Consider the following 14067-nt stretch of genomic DNA (forward strand, 5'->3'; position numbering starts at 1 on the left):
CACACAAACATTCACAGCGGCGATCTCAGATCGCGCACACATTCAAAGCGGCGAGCTCAGATCACAAACATTCACAGCAGCGAGCTCAGATCACACACACATTCACAGCGGCGAACTCAGATCATGCAGATTTACAGCAATGAAGTCAGATCACGCACATTCACTCATATCAGGGGACGGAGACTTTGGCAAACAATTTTTTAATACATCTCAAATTAAGAACAGGAAAATAAAATCCTCCCGTATTGTGTATACAGCTCCTCTACCGAGAACAGAGCACACAGAAAGGAAAGCTATAAAATATAGAAAAAGACAAAAAAAAATATCAATGTTGCCACCAGAATAATACACGACCCCTCCAATCAGATGAGCGATATGCAATCTCCTCCAATTACCGATGAGCGATACGCAATCTCCTCCAATCACCGACGAGCGATACGCAATCTCCTCCAATCACCGACGAGCGATACGCGATCTCCACTTACCGATATGCGATCTCCTCCAATCACCGCCGAGCGATACGCGATCTCCTCCAATCACAGACGAGAGATACGCGATCTCCTCCAATCACCGACGAGCGATACGCAATCTCCTCCAATCACCGACGAGCGATACGCAATCTCCACTTACCGATATGCGATCTCCTCCAATCACCGCCGAGCGATACGCGATCTCCTCTAATCACCGACGAGCGATACGCGATCTCCTCCAATCACCGCCGAGCGATACGCGATCTCCTCTAATCACCGACGAGCGATACGCGATCTCCTCCAATCACCGACGAGAGATACGCGATCTCCTCCAATCACCGACGAGCGATATGCGATCTCCTCCAATCACCGACGAGCGATACGCGATCTCCTCCAATTACCAATACGCGATCTCCAATTACCGACGAGCGATACGCGATCTCCTTCAATCACCGACGAGAGATACGCGATCTCCTCCAATCACCGACGAGAGATACGCGATCTCCTCCAATCACCGACGAGAGATACGCGATCTCCTCCAATCACCGACGAGCGATACATATCCCCTTCTCTGATCCGTACTGCAGCCCCTCATCCATCCAGGTAGCTGAGCAGCCGGCAGGGGCCACACGCTTCGGGCAGCTGCCATGGGTCTTTGTACTTTATGGTTGCAGTAAAGAAGCCCCCATGTCAGCCCCCCAGATGGAGTTGTGGGGTAGTGATGTGACGCCATAAGGGTCCACTCAGTCCCCCGGAATGAGACGATCAGTAATTTGCCATTTTGCAGCGCCGCCGCCGTCACTTCCCGCAGATCCGCCATGATTTTCATTATGCCCCAATTTATATTCAAGAATAAATAAATAAATTGTAAAGAAAACGTAGCGGAATGTCAAGAGAAATACTTGATGAAGAGCGGCGCGGGCAGCCCCCCACGGGCGCTGTAGAGGGGGCACTGTTTGTATTCGCAGGGCCAGTCGGACCAGGCGTAGCGGACGGCGGAGATGTGGCGGCATCCGCTAAAGAAGACGGTGATGACTCTGGAGGACGGAGACGTCACCGGAGCCGAGAGCCAGAAGTATCGCGATTCTCCGTCCACATCGAACCCCGCACTGCAGAACACCTATGGATAGATCAATAGTGACTGTGGGGGAGGGGACTATGGGCAACAACATGGCGGACCCCCGCTATCAGCACCCAACCCCCATGGGCGTCAGTCACCTCAAATATGTGGTCGCAGGTGGCGGTGATGAGCAGATCCTGGTTATAGGTGATGTTCATATAGTAATGGTCGTAATAGACGTCAATCCTGTCTGGAAACGGCCCCTGGAAATTAATACGGCGGTCTCCGTACGCAACAGCTCGAGCCCCCAAATACAGTCGGTGTGCCACAGTCAGCTTATCCCGGGGGTGCACACTGTGGAGAGACCCCAAATATAGTCATACAGAATGGCGGGACGGTGACACACGGTGGGGAGAGCAGTGATGAGCAGCGACGAACAGGGGAGCGGGGAACAGAGAAGCGCGAGGAGAGTGTGCACCCCAATAGATCACACGTTGCTGTGATTTCACCTTCCGTACGGAGACTTCTCGTCCCCCAGATCCATGGCGACAGCCATGAAGGTGTTCGGCATCCGGGGGTTCGGGACGTAGCCGTAGTCAGCGGTTTGGTGCCACCTGATGACCGGGAAGTTGTCGTCTTGTTGGCTTTTCTGGTAAGTGCTGAGCTGCAGAGAACAAGCAGAATGTGACCCCGTTACCAGTCACTTGTCCCCCCGCAGTGTGTGCGTCATTACCTGCACAAATCCAAAGGGGAAGGTGGGGTCCGTCTGTCCCAGAGACCCCTCATGGAAGGATCGTCTCCAGTCCTGGATCAGAGCCGGGAAGGTGCAGTTATACAGATTAGTGTTCAGTCCGGTGTTCGCCTCCCCTGAAAAGCAGCGATCAGCAAGGTCAGAATGTGGCAGAGCAGCGGATTAGTGAGGGGGGCAGAGGACTTTGAGCCCCCTCCATCCTCCAGTATCCAGCCCCGTGTGCCCCCGCACCTGGACTCTATGTTCTGGGGTCTCTGCTGCCATCATTGTTTGCAATTTCACCATTTTTACACTTTATGTCAGTGGCGAAAAGCCGACATTTTATTTTTGATTTATCTATAATTTTTTTTGTTTGTTTTGGGCTTCACTCCCAGCAGGTCTCTCAGCATTACAAGAGAGGACGAGGCAGAGAGCACAGTACGGTGCAGAGAGGAGAGGGGTGCACAGTACGGGGCAGAGAGGAGAGGGGCAAAAAGGAGAGCACAGTAAGGGGCAGAGAGGAGAGGGGCAAAAAGGAGAGCACAGTAAGGGGCAGAGAGGAGAGGGGCAGAGAGGAGAGGGGCAGAGAGGAGAGGGGCAGAGAGGAGAGGGGCAGAGAGGAGAGGGGCAGAGAGGAGAGGGGCAGAGAGGAGAGGGGCAGAGAGGAAAGGGGCAGAGAGGAGAGGGGCAGAGCGGAGAGGGGCAGAGCGGAGCGAAGCGCACAGTACGGGGCAGAGCGGAGCGCACAGTACGGGGCAGAGAGGAGAGGGCAGGCTAGGATGTCGTTTATCGGGGGTCTCTATTTTGTACCTTGATACCACACGGCCCCCTTTATGGTCATGTTCAGGAGGGGGTGGATCATAGCGTTCCACAGGACGGAGTATACGCACGGCCCGCCGTACTCTTCCATATACTCGTACCTCCTGCAGGACACGGAGAGAAGCTGTAATGTGCTGCGCTGCGCGGGTCACGACGACCGTCGGTGAGAACAATGGCGGGAGGAGACACGATCACAAGGATTATAATGCCCGGCCCCCTCATACTCATCGCTCTGGATCTTTTCGGGGGTCTTGGAGAGGCCACATGCGGACAGCGCAGTTTTCGATGACCAGGCCTCCACCGGCGTCCCCCCCCACACCGACTCCACCAGTCCTATCGGAAACTTCAACTTTCGAGCCAAATTGCGTCCAAAGATCCAGCAAACGGCAGAAAAATATGTGAAGTTGCCGTGTCCGAGGTTCTCTGTGCAGAATAGAAATAATACCGCAGTCACATGAGGATAATAAACCGCAGACTCTTAAAGGGACGGTCCAAACTTTGTACTAATCTTGGATTCATGTCCGCCCCATTGTCAGGATCTCTGCTTGCCGGCAGTGATGGGTCACAGTCACATGTGCAGCAGGCAGAGCGCGGCTTGTAGCGCGGGACTGTGCGGACCATCTAATGTAAAGTATATAATCCCCCCGCGGTGCGCACGAGGGTCACCAAGGCTTTTATGATGCCTGCTACATCTGGATATCAGAAAAACCTTTACAGACCCAATACGTCTGGACTGCCGACTGATACACTGTAACAAACCCTCAGATCTGTCAGTGATACAAAGCACAGGTTTGCTGTGTGTACATACAGACCCAACACTTCTCACATCTGAGGGTTTGTTACAGTTGCATCTAGTCCACACCATCCTCTGGACTTTACACTGATACACTGTAACAAACCATCAGGTCACCAGCTTACAGAGGGCTGGATAGAATTGTAACAAACCCTCAGCTGTGAGAAGTGTGCAGTCAGGACTGGATTTCAGCCTCTGACTATAAATGAAGCTTTTCTATTCACTGACAGCAAGCAGCTGCTTTCTCACTACAGAGCCGCTACTCACGGGCCGTGGGCACCGACCACTCCAGGTCCACCTTGGCGAGGTCCAGCAGTTCGGTATCGGAGGACTCCAGCGAGGCGGTGAACAGCCGGACATCGGGGTAATGTGCGGCTCGCGCCAGCTCCTGACTGGCATTGAGGATCTGAAACACAAAAGAAGCTGAAGATGCGGAGCGGGGGGCGATCGGGGATAGGGGGTTGATTGGGGGTCGGGGGGCCATCGGGGATAGGGGGCCGCCTACCTGGGATACGGTCATCTCCATATTACTCTGCCCCCCGCAGACCCAGACATCGCCGAACAGGACGTCGTCCAGGTGGATGCTCGTAATCTCCTGCTTGAAGGTCTGCTGGGCGAGCAGGTGATACGGCCCCCCGTGATCCATGGGGTCCAGCAACACCTTCCATATGCCGACATCCCCTGTAGGTGGAATAGCAGAGGTCGTCCAGAGTGGGGGACGTGAAGTGGCAGGAAAGGGGGGGAGAGCGGATGCAGCAGGACCGGGAGGGGGAGAGAGCGGACGCAGGTTTCTGCAGAACTTCTTACAATTTGTAGGCATTGTCAGCATCTCTGCTCGCAGTCGGCCGCATACTGCGAGAGGGAAGGCAGCCAAGGGGTTAATGATTCTTCCCCCCGCTAAACCAGTTCTCCAGCGTGGAGTTCACCGCTTGCTGACATTGAATGGGAACATGACCGCTTCCACCCTCTGGGACGTCGCCCTGCTCACATCTGAGGGTTCGTTACAATGTAGCGGTGCGGCTCTCTGTACTCCCTATTCAGGGAGCTTCTGGAGGGCCATGACAAAGTGTTCTAGTCACTGACAGCATGCAGAGATCTTAAAGGGGCTGCCCACAATTAGAGAAACATTCAGAGCGCCACCCCTGACCGTGGGTCGTGCCCGGTACTGCAGCTTAGCTCCGTTCACTTTAATAGGGCCGAGCCGCAATAGCAGACACAACCCACGGTCAGGGGTGGCGCTCCTTCTAAAAGTGACCTATTTTTTAAAATTCTGGACGACCCCTTTAAGCATTTCCCATGTATCCAGGGCCTGATGCCACCATATACCGCAGCGTCCTCATAGCTTACCGTGGGCGATCACCGCCGTCTTGGACACGGTGTCCGTTCCTCGCAGAAGGGTCACGGTCACCACAGCCCCCACTTCTCCGTAGCCCCACACGACGGCACGGGCCGGCGACTGCTGCAGCACCATGTGGTCCCCATAGTAGGAGGCGAATCTGAACGCAGCCCCTGGAACAGACACAGTGCAGCATTATGGCGCCACTTCTGCCCTCGCCCCGTTACCCCACATAGAGAAGAAACCCCCCACATGGAATACGACCAGTGCTGGCCCCCTGGGGACAGGATCGCACAAGGCAGTGTGGCTACAAGCGGCAGGGAGTCGAGGGGTTAATAAACCAGTGCTCCACTATGGTCACAAGGGCAGAACTTGCTGGGAGAAACACTAATGGGGGATGTGGGGGTCCGGGGTCTATGACCAGTCACATGACCCCACACACAGCGCGCGTATTGTATGTGATCCCCCAACATGTAAGATGGGGGCACTGCAACCCTTAAATGGATGAAAAAAGCCAGATGAGGAAGACATGGCAGCTTTCTTCACAAACCAGCGCCCCCCGGTCTACAGGCTGCGAGCGGTATTACAGGGGCACAAACCCGGAGGACAGAAGGTGACGCTATTTCCTAAAGTAAGCAGCCAAGTTATTCTAAATTCTGGACAACCCCTTTAAGGATTAGGAGACGCTCTTATAACGCTGTCATGGGACATCACGTGAGACCCTCCCCGCCTGTCACATGATCCCACCCGAGACTTTTCCTCCACAGCCTCAGGGAGGATGAGGAGTTCACTCCGAGAGACCCCCGCCGCAGATCCCGGGGGCCACAGGGACCCTCCCGCCGCAGATCCCGGGGGCCACAGGGACCCTCCCGCCGCAGATCCCGGGGGGCTATTACAACCTGTGTGACACTACAACTCCCATCGTGCCCTGTAGCCGCACGTGCAGTGTCGGTCTCCGCAGCCCCAGGACATGGCGGCCGGTACCTGCCCCGGTCAGCAGCGCCCCCAGCAGCAGCAGCAGGCAGCTCCTCACAGACATGTCCGCGGCCTCACCAGGAAGCGCTGCTCTCAGTGCTCTGATAATGGGAGGGGGCGGTGCCTGCGGGCTTGTGATGGGCACCGTCCTTCTCACAGCTGGGAATGCAGCGCAGTGTGTCAGTGGCCGCCTCCTCAGCTACAATGGCAGAAAGGCAGCAATGGAAGGGCCCCGCCCTGCAGCCTGTCCAGATACAAGCTAGTGTTCCCTGGTATCAGCCGCCTCAGGTGAATAGAATGTATTTCTGCTTGCTGCCAGGAATGAATCTCTTTCCTTGCTTTCCCCCGCTTACCCCTCTTTTCCCCTTGCTTTCCCCCTCTGTTCCCCCTCTCTGTCCCTTTCTTTTTCCCCCTCTTCCCTTCTTTCCTCACTACCCCCCTTTTCCCCCTCTCTCTTGTTCCCCTTGTTTCCCCCCCTGTTCCCTCTTCCCCCCCCTCGTTCTCTCCCCCCTCTTCCCCCCCTCTTCCCCCCCTCTTCCCCCCCCCCCCCCTCTTTCCCCCCTAAAAATTATCAACGTAAAAATCACAACTAATATCCCACGGAGGTCTGGAGTTGGAATGATGCTCAAAATCAAAGTGGAAAATGAAGTTACAGGCTGATCCAACTTCAGTGGAAATGACTCAAGACAAGGAAATGATGCTCAGTAGTGTGTGTGGCCTCCACGTGCCTGTATGACATCCATACAACGCCTGGGCATGCTCCTGGTGAGGCAGCGTTTTGTCTCCTGAGGGATCTCCTCCCAGACCTGGACTAAAGCATCTGCCAACTCCTGGGCAGTCTGTGGTGCAACGTGACGTTGGTGGATGGTGCGAGACAAGATGTCCCAGATGTGTTCAATGGGATTCAGGTCTGGGGAACGGGCGGGCCAGTCCATAGCTTCAATGCCTTCATCTTGCAGGAACTGCTGACACACTCCAGCCACATGAGGTCTGGCATTGTCCTGCATTAGGAGGAACCCAGGGCCAACCGCACCAGCATATGGTCTCACAAGGGGTCTGAGGATCTCATCTCGGTACCTAATGGCAGTCAGGCTACCTCTGGTGAGCACATGGAGGGCTGTGCGGACCTCCAAAGAAATGCCACCCCACACCATTACCCACTGCCAAACCAGTCATGCTGAAGGATGTTGCAGGCAGCAGATCGCTCTCCACGGCGTCTCCAGACTCTGTCACGTCTCACATGTGCTTAGTGTGAACCTGCTTTCATCTGTGAAGAGCACAGGGCGCAGTGGTGAATTTGCCAATCCTGGTGTTCTGTGGCAAATGCCAAGTGTCCTGTACGGTGTTGGGCTGTGAGCACTACCCCCATCTGTGGACGTCGGGCACTCAGACCATCCTCAGAGTCAGTTTCTAACCCTTTGTGCAGACCCATGCACATTTGTGGCCTGCTGGAGGTCATTTTGCAGGGCTCTGGCAGTGCTACCTCTGATCCTCCTTGCACAAAGGCTGAGGTAGCGGTCCTGCTGCTGGTTTGTTGCCCTCCTACGGACCCCTCCACATCTCCCGGTGTACTGGCCTGTCTCCTGGTAGGGCCTCCAGCCTCTGGACACTACGCTGACACAGAAAACCTTCTTGACACAGCTCGCATTGATGTGCCATCCTGGATGAGCTGCACTACCAAAAATATCAGCCAGAAAGCATTGGTACTGAGATGTGGTCTGTGGTCCCCACCTGCAGAACCACTCCTTTATTGAGGGTGTCTTGATAATTGCCAATAATTTCCATCTGTTGTCTATTCCATTTGCACAACAGCATGTGAAATTGATTGTCAAACAGTGTTGCTTCCTAAGTGGACAGTTTAATTTCACAGAAGTTTGATTCACTTGGAGTTATATTCTGTTGTTTAAGTGTTCCCTTTATTTTTTTGAGCAGTGTGTGTATATAAGGGGAGGGGGTGGGAGAACGAAAGGAGGAGAATGAGGGCAAGGTGAGCAGTCGAACAAAAGGACAGGAGGGCAGAAGAACAATGTATGGGAGGAGGGGGTTATATAATGTACGGGAGCATATATAATATATGGGGAAATATATGTAATGTACAGGGGTTATATAATGTATGGGAGGAGGAGGTTACATAATGTACGGGAGGATATATAATATATGGGGGAATATATATAATGTATGGGGGAGGGGGTTGTACATACTAATCACAGAAAGTTATGGATATTTAGCTTTCAGGTGAAACTTATAGAAAATGGCGAAAGTTCCCGCTCCAGTGATATTTTCTCCTGACAGTCGGGCATTAAGTAGAAGCAGTGATGGTGGTCTCCTCATCTCAAACTATTTATTGAAACAGAAGCCCACAGTGGTGGTCTATATACCCCAACAACAAATGTCAGTGTCTCAATAACTTGTCCTGTGGCCCTGAGCATCAATTACAGCGGACAACGGCGCCTCCTGCTGTTTACTAGTGGAGTTATTGTCTTCTGACCCACGGCGTCCCACTCTTCATGAATGGCGGCCATCATGTCATTGGGGTACTGAGTTATGAGCCTCTACACGGCCACTCATCTGATCCCAGATAGTTTCTCTGGGATTCAGGTCTGGAGAAAGTGCAGCTGCTCCATGTGAGGTTCCACCTGGTCTCTATGTGAGGTCCCCCAGTATCAATGTGAGGTCCCCCCGTATCAATGTGAGGACCCTCAGTATCAATGTGAGGTTCCCCCCGGTCTCTGAGGCCCCCCGGTCTCTATGTGAGGTCCGCCAGTATCAATGTGAGGTCCCCCCGGTCTCCATGTGAGTTCCCCCGGTCTCCATGTGAGGTTCCCCCCGGTCTTCATGTGAGGTTCCTCCGGTCTCCATGTGAGGTCCCCCAGTATCAATGTGAGGTTCCACCTGGTCTCTATGTGAGGTCCCCCAGTATCAATGTGAGGTTCCCCCGTATCAACGTGAGGACCCTCAGTATCAATGTGAGGTTCCCCCCGGTCTCTGAGGCCCCCCGGTCTCTATGTGAGGTCCGCCAGTATCAATGTGAGGTCCCCCCGGTCTCCATGTGAGGTTCCCCCCGGTCTCCATGTGAGTTCCCCCCGGTCTCCATGTGAGTTCCCCCGGTCTCCATGTGAGGTTCCCCCCGGTCTCCATGTGAGGTTCCCCCCGGTCTCTATGTGAGATTCCCCCCGGTCTCCATGTGAGGTCCCCCGGTCTCCATGTGAGGTTCCCCCGGGTCTTCATGTGAGGTTCTCCCGGTCTCCATGTGAGGTTCTCCCCGGTCTCCATGTGAGGTTCCCCCCGATCTCCATGTGAGGTTCCCCCCGGTCTCCATGTGAGGTTCCCCCCGGTCTCCATGTGAGGTTCCCCCCGGTCTCCATGTGAGGTTCCCCCCGGTCTCCATGTGAGGTTCTCCCCGGTCTCCATGTGAGGTTCTCCCCGGTCTCCATGTGAGGTCACCCTGGTCTCCGGCAGCTGATGGACCTCTATGAGCCGGAGCATGGTCGTCCATGAAGATAACATGAGGCTGGTGTCTATGCAGAGGCACAATGACTGAATTGATGACATTCTAATAGTCACGAGGATGAAGTTGGTTTCTTATTCGGCAATTTTGTCTTTTCTGTTTTTTTATAGGTTTCACAACAAAAAATAATCCTCACAGTAATCACATACACTGCAGCGAGGAGCCTGATGTGAATACACTTAATAGCAGCAACAAAAATTATAAAACTGGCACAAAAGTGGGCACCGAAGGGCATTAATGAAAGGGTTAAATACTTTGGGCCACTGATATCACACTGCAGACATATAGAACAGGGTGTGACGGGGTGTACGGCAGAGCAAGAAGGGACAACAGGCCAAGGGATGATTCCACAGATTTATTATCAAGAACGCTGGAACAACACATGCAGGTAGATCTACAGAGTCCACAATTAGTCCAACAGAACTGGTTCGGGGGCACCTCCCGATAATCCTGGTGCCAGCTAACAAAACAATAGTCCACATGAGTCCAAGCGATTACAAAACAATCCCACGAACGACGAGATATGTCCTCAGCTCAAGTCTCGCCCCGTTCGCTTCCGCAGTCACAGATGGACATGGGGTCTTGCCTCAGCTAAGAATCCCCACTCCTTCTCCTACAAAAGTCAACTCACATCTGATCTCAAAATAAGAATGGATTGTCTGGGATCCGCCCATGAAGGGGGGTAGGGGGTCACACCTTCTATTCAATGGTTGGGGCCATCCGAAGATTCTAGACTGTTCGGCTCCGTAGTATGTACATTTGACTAGCCACCTGCTGTGAGGAAGAATGGCTATTCCTTCACTAGTTGACAAAGCTTAATTACATTATAGCTTAGGGCTGCAAGTATTGGGGGAAGGAGACATTGTTACAGGTTAATCTACGTTCACATTAGCGTTCGGCGCCGCAGCATCGGGCGCCGCAGCGTCGCCGCATGCGTCATGCGCCCCTATATTTAACATGGGGGCGCATGGACATGCGTTGTGCTGCGTTTTGCGACGCATGGCCGCAAGCGTTGGGCGCAGAGAACGCAACAAGTTGCATTTTTTTGCGTCCAACTTTCGGCAAAAAAGGACGCATGCGTCGCAAAACGCAGCGTTTTAGCGTGCGTTTTGTTGCGGTTTTGTTTGCGTTGTGCGTTGCGTCGCCTACGCAGCGGCGCACAACGCAAATGTGAACGTAGCCTAACTCCCAACACAAGAACATACATAAATTACTGCTAATAGAAACCAGAGAACAGTTACATACATCAAATGGCATATTATTCAAATACAGGACAGGGTAAAAGTACATATCATGACAATCCCTTCCCCTCCCAATTTGTGTACGTACTAGGGACCTCTACAGGTCGCTGGTTAAGTACACACAGGCAGAGCGTAACTTACATGTGGCTTCGTGCAGCCACGAATTGGCATCGTAGCTCTCCCACATCATTGCCCAGGAGAACATCTGCAGGCAGACCACCCATCACCCCAACCACACATCGCCTGACCCCAAAACCAAAGTTCAGATCCACAGTGGCTGTGGGAATAGTCCTCCATTGCCCACCAGCCAGTTTAATGACAATCCCAGGTCCTCTATGGATTGCCTCAGGCCGAACCACTCGGGGATCAGCCAGTGTGAGGAAAGCCCCTGAGTCACAAAATCCAATAAGTCTCTGTCCATCCAGCACGACCTCCTGCAAGTGCTTACCTCGATGAGCAGAAGTCGTCATAGCTGCAGGTCGCACACCATAGACTCCTAGTGGTGCAACATGGGTGGGTGAGGCACTAGGCCAGTCCTCACGTAGTGGTGACACGTCTTCCTCCATGGCACTTGGCTGTACATAATTAATAATATGACTGGGTACAGGATCAATCCTCATTTGAACAGCTGGGCAGGAGGCTTGCAGATGCCCCGGCTGCCCACATCGATAGCATCTGTGCTGGGTCTCACTCCATCCAAGGCGTCCTCTTGGGCGAGGGGTAAGGGAACCTGGAGGCCGGCTCCCACCTAAAGGTGTTGTAGGGGTTTGAGGACGACTCCTCCATGGGCTGGCTGGGCATGAGGCCTGCAGATGCCCCGGATGCCCACAACCATAACACCTGCGCTCTGCTACTTCCTCTCCTCGTCGTATTCCAGAAAATGCAGTAGAAGCAACTGGAGGCACATTTACATGGGTATCAGCATGAGGTGGTGGCTTAGAGGAACAGGGAACAATGGGGACAGAAGAACTGGGGGCCACCGATGTTGTGGAGCTGGTAGGCCTCTCTCCATCCTCCAACAGAACCCTCCACTGAGGCTTGATGGTGAGAGCCTCATCAGCGAGAGATGCAGCTTCTTCCACTGTCGCTGGTCTCCTCTCACGCACCCATTCCCGGATCTCCGCAGGGCACTTGAAGTAAAACTCTTTTAGGATAACCTGGAGGAAGGTCTCCCAGGTTAAGGCCTCCTCTGCCTCCAGCCAGCGATGACATATTTGTTTGAGTCGATGAGCATATATCTTAAAAGACACTTCCCCATCACAAGCTAAAGTACGGAACTGAGTCCTGTAAGTGTCTGGCGTCACAGCATAATGTTCTAGAATAGTCTGTTTAATCTCCGCATACTCACGGTTCCCCCGAGGGTCCATAGCTCTATAGGCTTCGGCAGCTCCACCCTCTAAGAGCCCCACAAGATGTCGGACTCGCTCCCTGTCCGGGACTTCCAATAATCGACACTGATGCTCAAAGTCCTGGAAGAAGCCCTCAATGTCGCCTGTAGCCTCATTAAATGGCTTGAAGTCTTTGCGGGACACTCTGAGGAGTTCCCTCATGGTGGGTGCTGGGGTTACAGTCTGTCTGGAGCTTCTAGCTGTTTCCAAAGCGATCTGCCTCTCCAGCAATGCCATCTCCTGAGCTCTGTCCTCAGCTCTGTGAATGGCCTCCCTCTCCTCGGCTCTGTGAATGGCCTCCCTCTCCTGAGCTCTGTGAATGGCCTCCCTCTCCTGAGCTCTGTGAATGGCCTCCCTCTTATCGTTTATGGTGGCCTCTTCTCCGAGCAATGCCAACTCCTCCTCGTACCACACAACCCACTGACTTTTTTGGGTATTTACCTCCGGCTGCAGTCTTTCCTCCATTTGCTGTGAGGATCCTTCCTCAGCGTCATCTTGCAGGCGAACTCCTTCCAAAGCCTCAATTAGCTGCTCCTTGGAGAGTCCTTTAAAATGGACTCCTACTTCACGGGCCTTTGATTGTAGGCTCCCCAAAGTCCAGTTCTTGTACCCTGCGGTGCTGGTTCCCGATGTTGGGCCATTGTCCTCCATTCCTTCTGCTCTGATCCCGCTGCTTGCCACCAGTTTGTGACGGGGTGTACGGCAGAGCAAGAAGGGACAACAGGCCAAGGGATGATTCCACAGATTTATTATCAAGAACGCTGGAACAACACATGCAGGTAGATCTACAGAGTCCACAATTAGTCCAACAGAACAGGTTCGGGGGCACCTCCCGATAATCCTTGTGCCAGCTAACAAAACAATAGTCCACACGAGTCCAAGCGATCACAAAACAATCCCACGAACGACGAGATATGTCCTCAGCTCAAGTCTCGCCCCGTTCGCTTCCGCAGTCACAGATGGACATGGGGTCTTGCCTCAGCTAAGAATCCCCACTCCTTCTTCAAAAGTCAACTCACATCTGATCTCAAAATAAGAATGTATTGTCTGAGCTCCTGGGATCCGCCCATGAAGGGGGGTAGGGGGTCACACCTTCTATTCAATGGTTGGGTCCATCCGAAGATTCTAGACTGTTCGGCTCCGTAGTATGTACATTTGACTAGCCACCTGCTGTGAGGAAGAATGGCTATTCCTTCACTAGTTGACAAAGCTTAATTACATTATAGCTTAGGGCTGCAAGTATTGGGGGAAGGAGACATTGTTACAGGTTACGTTCACATTAGCGTTAAGCTAATGTGCGTCGGGTTTGCGTTGGCGACGCAGCGGCGACGCATGCGTCATGCGCCCCCTATACTTAACATGGGGGACGCATGCGGTTTTTTTTGTTGCGTTGTGCCACACATGCGTCTTTTTTGCCGCAAGCGTCGGACCAAGAAAACGCAACAAGTTGCATTTTTCTTGCGTCCGATTTTCGGCAAAAACCGACGCATGCGTCGCAAAACGCAGCGTTTTTGCGTGCGTTTTGCCGCGTTTTTGCGTGCGTTGTGCGTTGCGTCGCCGACGCAGCGGCGCACAACGCTAGTGTGAACTTAGCCTTACAGGTAACTCCCAACACAAGAACATACATAAATTACTGCTAATAGAAACCAGAGAACAGTTACATACATCAAATGGCATATTATTCAAATACAGGACAGGGTAAAAGTACATATCATGACACAGGGAGCCCCACATCAAACCCAGGTCT

At 53.2% G+C, this 14067-nt stretch overlaps 1 protein-coding gene across 2 annotated transcripts; it reads right to left on the bottom strand.

The window, feature by feature from the left end:
• Positions 1–184: 184 nt before the first annotated feature.
• SIAE (sialic acid acetylesterase) lies at positions 185–6298 on the bottom strand. 2 transcript variants are annotated; one of them, XM_077249507.1, is made up of 10 exons: positions 6193–6298; positions 5220–5381; positions 4378–4553; positions 4140–4278; positions 3304–3502; positions 3071–3183; positions 2264–2397; positions 2040–2194; positions 1689–1884; positions 185–1590 (listed from the first exon to the last, which is right to left on the bottom strand). In XM_077249507.1, exons 1-10 carry the CDS (start codon positions 6245–6247, stop codon positions 1360–1362), a joined length of 1560 nt encoding a protein of 519 aa, XP_077105622.1. In that variant the 5' UTR covers positions 6248–6298; the 3' UTR covers positions 185–1359. The 2 variants fall into 2 exon arrangements, with proteins under 2 accessions (XP_077105622.1, XP_077105623.1); XM_077249508.1 differs by lacking the exon at positions 6193–6298 and adding an exon at positions 5808–5845.
• Between the last annotated feature and the right edge of the window lie 7769 nt (positions 6299–14067).

Source organism: Ranitomeya variabilis, chromosome 4 (genome assembly GCF_051348905.1).
Source record: "Ranitomeya variabilis isolate aRanVar5 chromosome 4, aRanVar5.hap1, whole genome shotgun sequence".
In the NCBI taxonomy this organism is placed as follows: domain Eukaryota; kingdom Metazoa; phylum Chordata; class Amphibia; order Anura; family Dendrobatidae; genus Ranitomeya; species Ranitomeya variabilis.

Coding starts and splice junctions, on each gene's coding strand:
- SIAE (XM_077249507.1), bottom strand. CDS start 6,247: ATGTCTGTGAGGAGCTGCCTGCTGCTGCTGCTGGGGGCGCTGCTGACC. Junction 2,398..3,070: donor GGGGGCCGTGTGGTATCAAG/GTACAAAATAGA, acceptor GCTGCTTTTCAG/GGGAGGCGAACACCGGACTG. Junction 1,885..2,039: donor GAGAAGTCTCCGTACGGAAG/GTGAAATCACAG, acceptor GTCTCTCCACAG/TGTGCACCCCCGGGATAAGC.